At 35.6% G+C, this 11,222-nt stretch overlaps 1 protein-coding gene across 2 annotated transcripts in view; it reads left to right on the top strand.

Moving 5' to 3' along the window:
- The first annotated feature begins 1,232 nt into the window (after nucleotides 1-1,232).
- Nucleotides 1,233-11,222, top strand: part of cdkal1 (CDK5 regulatory subunit associated protein 1-like 1) — a 410,090-nt gene continuing 400,100 nt past the window's right edge. Inside the window, exons 1-2 of one of the 2 annotated variants that reach the window (XM_079627099.1) lie at nucleotides 1,233-1,502; nucleotides 8,609-8,769. In XM_079627099.1, the coding sequence (XP_079483225.1) occupies nucleotides 8,612-8,769 (158 nt within the window). In that variant the 5' untranslated portion in view covers nucleotides 1,233-1,502; nucleotides 8,609-8,611. The remainder of the gene's footprint in view (nucleotides 1,503-8,608; nucleotides 8,770-11,222) is intronic. The other variant, XM_079627100.1, reaches the window with a different exon arrangement.

The raw sequence follows: 11,222 nt of genomic DNA, 5'->3' as shown, positions 1-11,222 counted from the left end.
GTGCAATCAGAGGTGTTTTGAATCGTCACTGCGCAAATTCAGGTGTCATGAGGGTTGCACGCACTCACTGACTAAATTCTGAATCTGAGCTCATGCAAATTCTCATCATAAACAACAAAATGCAGAAAAGATGACAGTAGGAGAGGAGTTTTTGCGAAAGTGTACCACTCAAGTAGACTGAAGTCATGGACCGCTTCGGTGTTCTTTGATCGCTTTCTGAATGTAATAGCTACATTCTCAGTTTGAATAACCGTTTTGTTTTTCATGCTACTGAAATAACCAATGTTGTCTTTTTTTTTTAATCTGTAAAAAGCAATAAACAAATTAATTAACGGAGCTTTTTTTGTCTGTAGGCAGAATATGATGTGCTTTTTCCCAACCAATTTTTTTTTTGTTGACTTAATAATCATCATTACATTTTCAAGAGCAATATCAACCATAATGATTTTGTCATGATATTGCAGCTTCACCCCTATAATGACTTCATGTTTAGGCTATTTACCTTGAGCTGTGAGTGCAGAGAAAATCTCTATATAAAATGTAACAACATTTTATTATTACATTAGCAAAGTAGGCCTTTTTGTAAATAAACAAAATATATATTTTTTCTTCTATTTGTGTAATTTTGTTGTGCTTCGCCTGAACCAAATTAGGGTGCTTGGGATGTGCACACCTTTGCATTTTTGATTCTTAAATAAAGATAAATGCCATGTATAGATGCAGCTTCTGTTCCACCTTTGCAGTGTAAAAATGGCTTTAGTTGATGGTTGAAAAATATTTAATTGGTAATAACAGTCTGTAGAATTGTGATGGATTAAAGTAACTGGTTAAAATTAGATATTCGATCAACACAGATTCAATAAGATTCAAGTGTAGCTATTTTAATAAGTTAGGCTAATTATAAAAACTGTCCCCTAAAAGGCAATTTGCACACTAATCCATCATATGCACACTTCAGAATCTAGCTGGAAGAAGTAGGTCATCCGGGTACTTTTTGCCACTCTTTTCTGTGTATTGTGAATTCAGACACACTTCTTTTGTCACATAGCAGCCTACTGTTTATAAATGCTATTTTGGATGCTACCTTTAACTCAGGTTTGCCTTTACAAAAGAATGGTTAGCACATTAATTTATAACAACTTGACTGCTGTTTGTCTTGTGACAACACTTCAGAGTAGTATACTACGTAGTATACTACTCTGTAGTATACTATCTCTCACACTTTGAGCAGTAAGCAGCAAGTTAGTGGGCCATTCCGAAAACACAGCCCCTGTAATCGGGACGCCCCTAGTGTTTCGAAAGTGCCCATCACTAGATTGAGGATTGTCCTCTTGTACTTGCCGTATTGCGTCGAGGTTAAAGGTGAAATGTTTCAGCATGGCGCTCTGAAAGTAAAACTACGCGAATATAACTGATTAAGGAGCAGAACGACTCTATATTTCCCTTAAACTCCCACGGATTTCTCAGTGTTTCCCAATACGATTGATTTTGACGTCTTTCCAGTAAGTATGCACTCTTGGACTGTCTATAAAGAGTTTGTTTGAGGTAAACACATGGGTTTTCCTTAGTGATATACGGGGCTTAGCCCAGAGACATTCATGTATGTGTCATAATACACGACTCAGGTAGCCTACACTTTTAAGATATGTTTAAAAGTTATATTGGCAAAGCGTATGTTAATTAAAAGAGGTAACGTTAACGTTAAATATTTTTCACATCGAGTTAGCAAACTGTAACCGTATTCTTACAAAGATATAAGTTACCTGTCAAAGTACCTTACTAACACACACATGCGTTACACACACAAACAAACACTGGTTAAACAAGCCACGTAATTTATTTTATTAATGATGAACTTATTAATTTATTATGATTAACGTTATTTATTTCAAGGAGCTCTTGTATGCATTTAAACCGCAAGAGGAGTTTCTAAAATTGGGATTAACGTTACAGTGAATCTTTTTGCTGGTTTTGTGAAGATGAAATTTACCCAGAAGACAAAGTAATACTGTATTATCATTATCATTATTATTATTATTATTATTTTAAAGCTTTGTCAACAACAGGTAGCATGTACAGTGCCATATCCCATATAACACCAAAATAATTCACATACCTCAACAAGGAACAATAAAATAAATAAAAATAAATTTAAAGAGAGGGTACTTACCGTAGATATACATTATACATATAACAATTCCATAGAATATTACAATGCAATTTGAATACAGAGAATATAGCTACTTTACAGGTCATTCTTTACACCATTCATTATATTTTATTTTTTTATATTATGTGATAATGTTAGAGGAGCATATATTAATCACTTTAATTGCTTTACTATTTTTAGATTTTGACATCACATCTACATACATTGTAATCTCCTTTTCAAGCACCATAAAAAGAGGTTTGCCTTTTGTAAACTTGCATTTATGAATGTGAAATTTACATAGAAATAAAATAAAATTTATAATAAAACCAACATCCTTTAAAGATTGATCCTTGATATAAATCACCCAAAATCACATGTTTGTAAGATAAAGAAAATGTTTTTAAAATATTTTCAGCAATTAAAACCTCCACATTATTCCAAAAATACTGGGTATATTGGCAAGACCAAAACAAATGGGAAATTGTATGGAAGTAAAATAATGCCAAATGTTTTTGAAATAAAAAAGCCTGTTGAATTGCACTACTTGAAAAAAATATGCATTGCATTAACCATGCTTACATTTTGATGCATTGTATTTTTATGGGCTGAAATTCAACATGGTTGTATATTTAAGCTGTGAATATTTCAATTCAAAACATTTCTCAAACATTTTCATTAATAAAAATTCAATAATCCATATTCACCTTTCATATTTCACTTCCAAAATATTCAAACTGTTTAAAAATACAACCTATAATATTCAACAGGCAATTTTCGGTCCATTTTATTTCGCTTTATAAATTCGCTTCCACAAATTCAGTGGTTCAAATTCGACAGTAAATTCAACATTGACATCCAGGAACTGCAGGAAAAGCAGTAGATTACCGAGCATAATCTCCATCTGCTGTTAATCAACCTCACCAGCAGGGGGCGCAAGCGCGTGTTGTTGATGAAGACCAGAGCAACAGTTAGAGCAAGCCATTTATTCATAAAAACTGATTTATAGAAATGTAAGTGTATTTGTGATTATAATGAGGGCTGTTTTTGTGTTTAATTCAGTGTCTTCACGGTCCCTGTGTAGCCTACATGCATCTTTCTCCGTGAACGAGATTATAATGTTATTCCCCCGATGCTGATGTACTGAACAAATGTTACATTTGAGGTAGGCATTATATTTCTCTTGGTTGTTTAGTTGCCTTAACTTTATATCGCGGCGATGTGCTGCAGTACTATTCCTTCAATAATTCAGGAGTGATAGACATATAAAACGCGTAGCTTAATGTACTACACTAATACTATATGGCTACAGGCAAGCAGATGGACTCAGAATACGAACTTAGGCTAATGCTCAAAGTTTCACGCTAAGCGTTTCCAGTGATATACTAGCTATAAAGTTGGCTTGAAGTTGGACATTCGCACATTTAGGGACATCTCTAAAGTTACATACGACATTGGTATACACATTTCTAACTTCAATAGCATTGGAAGAGAATGACTTGCAGTCATAAAACCAACTGTAAAGGGCTCATGTAGGTGTCAGGCATGATGCACACCTTTTACATTTTTTATATTTATTCAAATAAATTTAAGTTTGCTATTGAAGTTAGAAACGTGTATAGCCTACCAATGTCGTATGTAAATTTAGAGACGGCCCCTAAATGTGCGAATGTCCAACGTCAAGCCAACTTCATAACCAGTATATCACTGCTGGGAAACGCTTACTGTGAAACTTTGCGCGTTAAATTCATATTCTGAGTTCATCTGCTTGCCTGTAGCCATATAGTACAGCCTTCTCATTAAGATGCAAGTTTGGTCTTTTATATCACTGTATTAGTCCATTAAGCTAAGCGTTTTATTATGTCCAGCAATCCTGAATTATTGAGGGAAACCCTAGACTGCAGCACATCGCCGCGATATAAAGTTAAGGCGACTAAACAACCAGGAGAAATATGTCTACCTCAAATGTAACATTTGTTCTGTACATCAGCATCGGGGGAATAACATTATAATCTCGTTCACGGAGAAAGATGCATGTAGGCTACACAGGTACTATGAAGACACTGAATTAAACATAAAAACAGCCCTCATAATAATCACAAATATACTTACATTTCTATAAATCAGTTTTTATGAATAAATGGCTTGCTCTAACTGTTGCTCTGGTCTTCGTCAACAACACGCGCTTGCACCCCCTGCTGGTGAGGTTGATTAACAGCAGATTATGCTCGGTAATCTACTGCTTTTCCTGCAGTTCCTGGATGTCAATGTTGAATTTACTGTCGAATTTGAACCACTGAATTTGTGGAAGTGAATTTATAAAGCGAAATAAAAAGGACTGAAAATTGCCTGTTGAATATTATAGGTTGTATTTTTAAACAGTTTTAATTTTTTGGAAGTGAAATATGAAAGGTAAATATGGATTATTGAATTTTTATTATTGAAAATGTGTTTGAAATGTTTTGAATTGAAATATTCACAACTTAAATATACAACCATGTTGAATTTAAGCCCATAAAAATGCAAGCCCTAAAAATACAATGCATTAAAAATGCAAGCATGGTTAATGCAATGCATATTTTTTTCAAGTAGTGCAATTCAACAGGCTTTTTATTTCAAAAACATTTGGCATTATTTTACTTCCATAAAATTGTTTCAGTGGAGCATTCACAGAAAGAACATTTTAAATCAATACCAATTTTAAATGTTTGTAGGAATACCTTTGTTGGATAAACTTTATGAATTAATTTATATGAGATTTCCTTAACCTTATTTTTAAGGAGGAATTTTTTAGGTAATGACCAAACTTGAGTCCAATTTACATTATTAAAGAAACTGTTCCAGTAGAAAATAACATAAGGCGTAGAAATAATCTCTCTTAAAAACAAGGATCTAATTTTATAATTGTTAGGTTTTACTTTTAACCCAGAGAAACAGATATTGGCGACAGGAGGACAGACAGAGAGTGTGGATACACTGCTTTTGAACAGCATCTGTACACCTGTAGGTATTGCCTTAGTAGGCACCTTTTCTTTTACCAATTCTTTTAATGTAATAGGAATTTTGTATCTTGAGATAAAGTCTGCAAATGTAAATAAATTCCCTTCATTATTAAATAACTGATTCACTAATAACAACCCATTCTTAAACCAATTATGAAAAAATAAAGACTTATTTTGATTCAAAATATTGGCATCATTCCAAATAAGAAAACTATGAGTGGAGAAGTTGTTTATAAATAAGACTCCAGGTAGCATGTACTTGTTGGTGAAATTTTGATTGGAAGTTTTCCAATTTTATAATTGCACATCCAAAGAAAATTCTAAGCCACCCACATGAGAAAAAATAAACCGAGGAATTATATTCCAAATAGATGAAGAGTTTTGAAAGTAATGTCTTATCCAATTTATTTTAAAGTTACTGTTTAGAGAACTAAAATCAATAAAATTCAACCCGCCTTTATCATATGAATTCAGTATTACTGATTTTTTTATATAATGAATTTTGTTTTTCCACAGGAATTTTGTCAACATACTGTCAATTAGTTTACATGTGTGTTGTTTGTTGTAGATGGATTGAGCGGGATACGATAATCGAGAGATGCCCTCTGCTTTAATAAGCAGAACTCTGCCTTTGAGTGATAAATCTCTTAGCAACCAATGGCTCAATATCTTGCGGGTCTTTTCAGTAATCTGAAGAAAATTGGAAGGGCATCTAAGTTTATCGTCTTTGATTATTTTAACTCCCAAATAAGTAACAAACTCTCTCTCAGGAGGAATATTACAAATTAAGGATTCCAGACAATTACCAACTGGAAGTAACTCGCATTTGTTTATGTTAAGGCGAAGACCTGAGGCTTTAGAAAAGTGCTCAAGAGTCTCTAATGCTACCGCAACCTGAGAGGCATCCTTCAAAAACAAAACGGTGTCATCAGCTAACTGACTTATTACCACTTCAGTGTCATCAACAGTTATTCCTTTTAAAGGGCTTTCTCTGATATGCAAATTTAGAAGTTCGGTAGCTATCAGAAACAGATATGGGGAGATTGGGCATCCCTGCCTGACTCCCCGATTCAGAGTAAATCTAGGAGAGGTACCACTGCTGAGTTTAACAGAGCTATTGCAATTAGTATAGACCATTTTAATAGATCTACAAAGGAAGTCACCAAATCCCACCTTGTGAAGAGTCTGTAACAAAAATTCATGCTCCAGGGAATCAAAGGCTTTATAATAGTCTAAGAAGAGAATAAGACTATCATTAGAGAAAAATTCTCAATAATCTAGAATGTCTAAAACCAGACGTATATTATTAAAGATGTGCCTTTTTTGTAAAAAAAACAGATTGACATTCATCAATTAAATTATTCAAAACACATTTTAATCTTTTTGATAAAACCAAAGCAATAATTTTATAATCGTAATTTAGCAATGTAATTGGCCGCCAATTATCAATTAACAAGGGATCTTTATTTGGTTTTGAAGTTAAAGTTATAAGTCCTTGACACAAAGTCGGAGGAAGCAGGGCTCTTTCTATACTCTTTAAAAACTTCAAGCAAAAAACTTCAAGCACCTGGAAGTCTGTGTGCCACTTCATCCAGCACTGCCGTTCGTTTGAATGACTTGAATTTTTTTTTTAGAAAACCCCCCAACGTCGGGGGCACCGCTATTTTCTCTCTTTTCCCGCAGGAAGGATAGTGCTCAGCCTTTCCAATCATGCACTGGCAATCGTATCAGCGGTCGCATTTGGAAGCACGATAAACTCCGTAGCACCGTAGCACAAGCACAAGCTGACAATGAGTGCAGATGAATACGGAATACGGTCTCTGAGAACTGACAACATGCAGTCTAACAGTTCATTTTGCACGGTCTTCGAAGTGCCTTTAAAAACAGTGGCGTTCTACTCAACTCGCTCATAAAGACAGTGAGTCACCGCCACCTACTGGCTATTTTAATAAAATATTTTAATTAATATTAAACGTATTTTAACATTGCATATTTATTGAACATTGTTTTATTTAAAGCATTATTTGTTTTTTTTAAAGGTTAAAAATTAAATGGAAAAATGTATTAAAGGAAAAGCTGTGACTGCAGTCTAAGTGGAAGAGAGGGAGTTCCAGGGGGTACGGCACTCTAAAAAATTGTAGAACTTCGGAAAAGGGATATGTAGAATTGCACAAGTGCTACTGCTAAAGAGTGCAATGTCAATAATTTTATCATAAGCTTAATTGAATGGCCTAGAGAGAATAATTATTATGACATTTTCTGTCTAAAGACCACATATAAAATAGCTACCTAAAGTAACTGCAGTTTGACAAAGTAATGACTAAAAGTTGACAAAATGCAAAGACTTTGAATTAGTCCCACCTTTAACTAGTCAACTAAAACTATGAAAGACAATGACTCAAATGTGACTAAGACTAATAAGCATTTTCGTCTGAAGACTAAGACTGAATCAAAAATGGCTGCCAAAATGAACACTGGCCTACACTAGAGTGCGGATCGGGCCGAATTTTTCTGTCCGAGCCCGGCCCGCGTCCGACAGAGCAGTAACCGAACCCGACCCGAGCCCGACAGGCATAAAGATATTTATGTCCGAGCCCGACCCGAGACGGCAGTTAAAATCCCATTTTTTTCTCATACTAATGACATTTGTTCGTTTGTTTGTGTGGAAAGCCCGCTTTTATTAAGCAACTGTAGGAAGTCAATCGGAAATGTCAACAGAATGAGCGCATCAGCGCGCGGAGCAACAAGCGTTCTTGACACAGGCGCGCGCACATTATGCACGTGTTTCGTTGTCACGGCTACATAAACAAATGTCCGCACACAGGAAGACAGATGTTATGTTAATATTTTACATGTATTTTAATCACAAAAACGATCGTTTGCATCAAGTGAAAGCATCAGGCACATTGGCTACCTACATAATAACCTGTTTTAAATTTAAAATGTTCAATGCCTTATCGCGCTGATGTGACCGAGCCCGACCCGAACCCGAACATCATTTCTAAATATCTGTCCGAACCCGGCCCGGCCCGTCGGGCACCGGCGGCTCCCGTCGGGCTCGGGTCGGGTATCCATCCTTTAGCCTACACACACGTGCGCACTACAGCGCTGTTGTGTATGTATTAAATATGAGTTTAAAATGTAGGGTTTAAAATTGATACAGATTTGTTTCCCCCTCCTACTTCTGTTGGAATGGGTACGAAGTTTGCATTGAATTTCATTTGAAATGGTATTAAAAAGGCCTTAAAAAGCCTTGCATTTAAGTTGGAGGATCCTGAGGGTAACCCTGATATTGCTAGACAATCCTACATCACAATATCTGTTTGACTTATTATTATTATACATTTTATTTATAGGCACCTTTCATGGTACTCAAGGACACCTTACAAAATCCATAAAACAAATAAAATAAAGAATTACTCTGCATTATTTCATCTAGTGCATTTGTTTTCATTAGATCATGCCGTCTGCTTGTGACTCTCTTGTTGATGATATCGAGGATATGGTGAACTCTAATGACCCTACTCCCCATGAGCGCCAGTTTGCCAGGAGAAGCATTGTGCCTCGTGCACGCAAGTGCAAGCAACAGCCTGCAGGAGAAGAGCTTCTGGCAGACAGGTCAGAAACACAACTGTCACATGCAGTCACATTACACTTTGGTCCTATCCTTAAACAAACCCTATATAAAAGGTATTGTCAATATTTCACAGAACTATTGGTGTGCTGTTGTGATCAAGTCGTGTTGCACATCTTATTTGCTGAGTTTCCGTCTATTTATGCTAATATTGTGTCTTGTGAATGGATGTTAATAAAGCCTCAAACTAGGGGTGCACGATATATCGGCCACCGATATAATATCGGCCGATATGGTCATTGTTTTACACATCGGTATCGTTCCGATGTCAAAATAGGGCCGATGTGAACAGGCCGATTATCATTCCTGTGTATTTGACGTGCGTGTGGGGGCGGGGATGTTTGTTTTTGCACGAGCGCATTTCAGCGCTGTGAACAGCGCTCGTGTGTAGGGGCGCGCGCTTTACAGAGGGTGCACCCTTTATCACGAGGGGAATAACTGATACTGTGGGAACAGTTTTTATGTGTAGTGGTGCGTACTTTATAGTGGGCACACGATCAACATTTGTCATATTATATCACCCGTGCTGGACGGGGCGAGGTTTGAACCCGTGTTTGTGTGTAGGGGCGCGCACTTCATTGTGGGCGCGCAAACTAGTCATTACACCGTGTCCTAACTACACGTGATGCCGTGACACGCGATAAAAGGCATCTTTTCCATGTTAATCAGAGTTTATGTCCTAACCAGCCGCGACGGCGACACGCGACGATTCTATTTTAGAAACTGTTTATATTTTTCCACGACTTCGCGCTGGAACAACAAACACAACGTGTGGCAATGATAATCATTCTCGGGCACTGTTTATGTGCTTTATTTAATGTTAAAAGCGTGTAATGTGACTTTGATTATCATTTAGTGCTCCAGCTTTGTAGCTGTAAAAGCAACAATGGATAATTCACCACAGATCTTGAAATTAAACAAATGGAAACAAGAACGTTCAAACTGAAGAAACAAATGTATTATTTGACAAAGATTGTTTAAGTAACTCAGTAGCCTATGTATTTGAATACTGTTTAAATGGTGTAATATTTGTGAATTTGATTATGTAGCTACTTATCCATTTTCTTGCGATTGCCGTCAAGATTACTCTCTGGTGCTGTGCACTTGCCGTGAGAGCCTTCCCACACTCGGTTCTGATTGGCTCTGGGTTTTGATTGATTTGTACGCATGTCGCGTCGCGGCTAGAGTGGACAGATAAATTATTGTCGCTGTATCTTATCGCATCGCGTCTGGTACACACAGGTAAAGGTGCCCAATATCAGTCATGAAAATAAATTACAAAAGTAAAAAAAAAAGAAGAGTGTTTTGGAAAATAGCTCTTTATTTGATTATCATAAAAATGTGTTTTCTATACAGAGATATCGACATCGGTAAATATCGGTATCGGCCATAACAGCAATATTAATATCGGTTATCGGTATCGGCCACAATATTCACATCGGTGCATCACAACCTCAAACACATGAATATGATTTGCTGATTGAACAATCTGATGGGTAGCATTTTTTTGCTGTTAAATGGTTCGTGTTTAAAATAGGGCTGCAACAAACGATTATTTTGATAATCGATTAATCTAACGATTATTGGACCGACTAATCGACTAATCGTCGATTATATTGACGACTAATCAGTAAGTTTGGAATGATTATTCAGCCTTTTCAATAAGTTAAAACATTGAGTTATACATATTATAATCTTTAAAAAAAATAAATAAATCACTTCAGCTTTTGAAATGGTGTTTTAATTAACTTTAATGAACCTCCAACTAAACAGGTCAACAAAAATAAATCAGCTGCATTGCAGACAAAAATATGTTTGAATGTAAATATCTCTTGGCAGCAGTATTAAGAGCTTTATTTCTAAAACCAAGTGTTCAGTTAGTTTAATGAAAAGCAGTAAGTAACTTGTGTCCTTTCTGCACTGGCTTTTTTGGATTTTCAAATAAGTGCTGAATTAAAATGAAGGAAGGTCAGCATATCAACATGTTCACGTGACAAGCTTGCTCTTTTTGTGAGCAAATGTTTCCTGCAGCTGAGAAGATCCGTTCTGCTGGAGTGGATGTTGCAGGAATGCAAAGAAAAGATCTTTTTTGCAAAGAAAAAACATTTTATTTTAACTCTCTTAGTGATTAAACTGTTGTTTAGTCATCATCTTTACTGGGTGTTTAGTTTGAAATCTAGAAGCAATTCACACTAAGGTAACAGTTTAATTTGTAAACATTAATGTATTTACTAACATGAACTAACTAATATGAGCAGCACATTTGTAACATTATTAATTTTTGTTAACATTTTTGTTCATGTTAGTTAATTGTGTTTATATTAATGTAATAGCTAACGTATTTACCTAATAGTGTTACAATAATAAAAACAGCCCTGACTCCTAAGCTTGATCAAGCTTTATTCTATGCAAAATAAATGATCACATTACTGTATTT

This window comes from Phoxinus phoxinus (assembly GCF_949152265.1).
Source record: "Phoxinus phoxinus genome assembly, chromosome: 10".
Taxonomy (NCBI): Eukaryota; Metazoa; Chordata; class Actinopteri; order Cypriniformes; family Leuciscidae; genus Phoxinus; species Phoxinus phoxinus.
The sequence above is the reverse complement of the archived record's forward strand: the minus strand, read 5'-3'. Positions and strand labels throughout refer to the sequence as shown.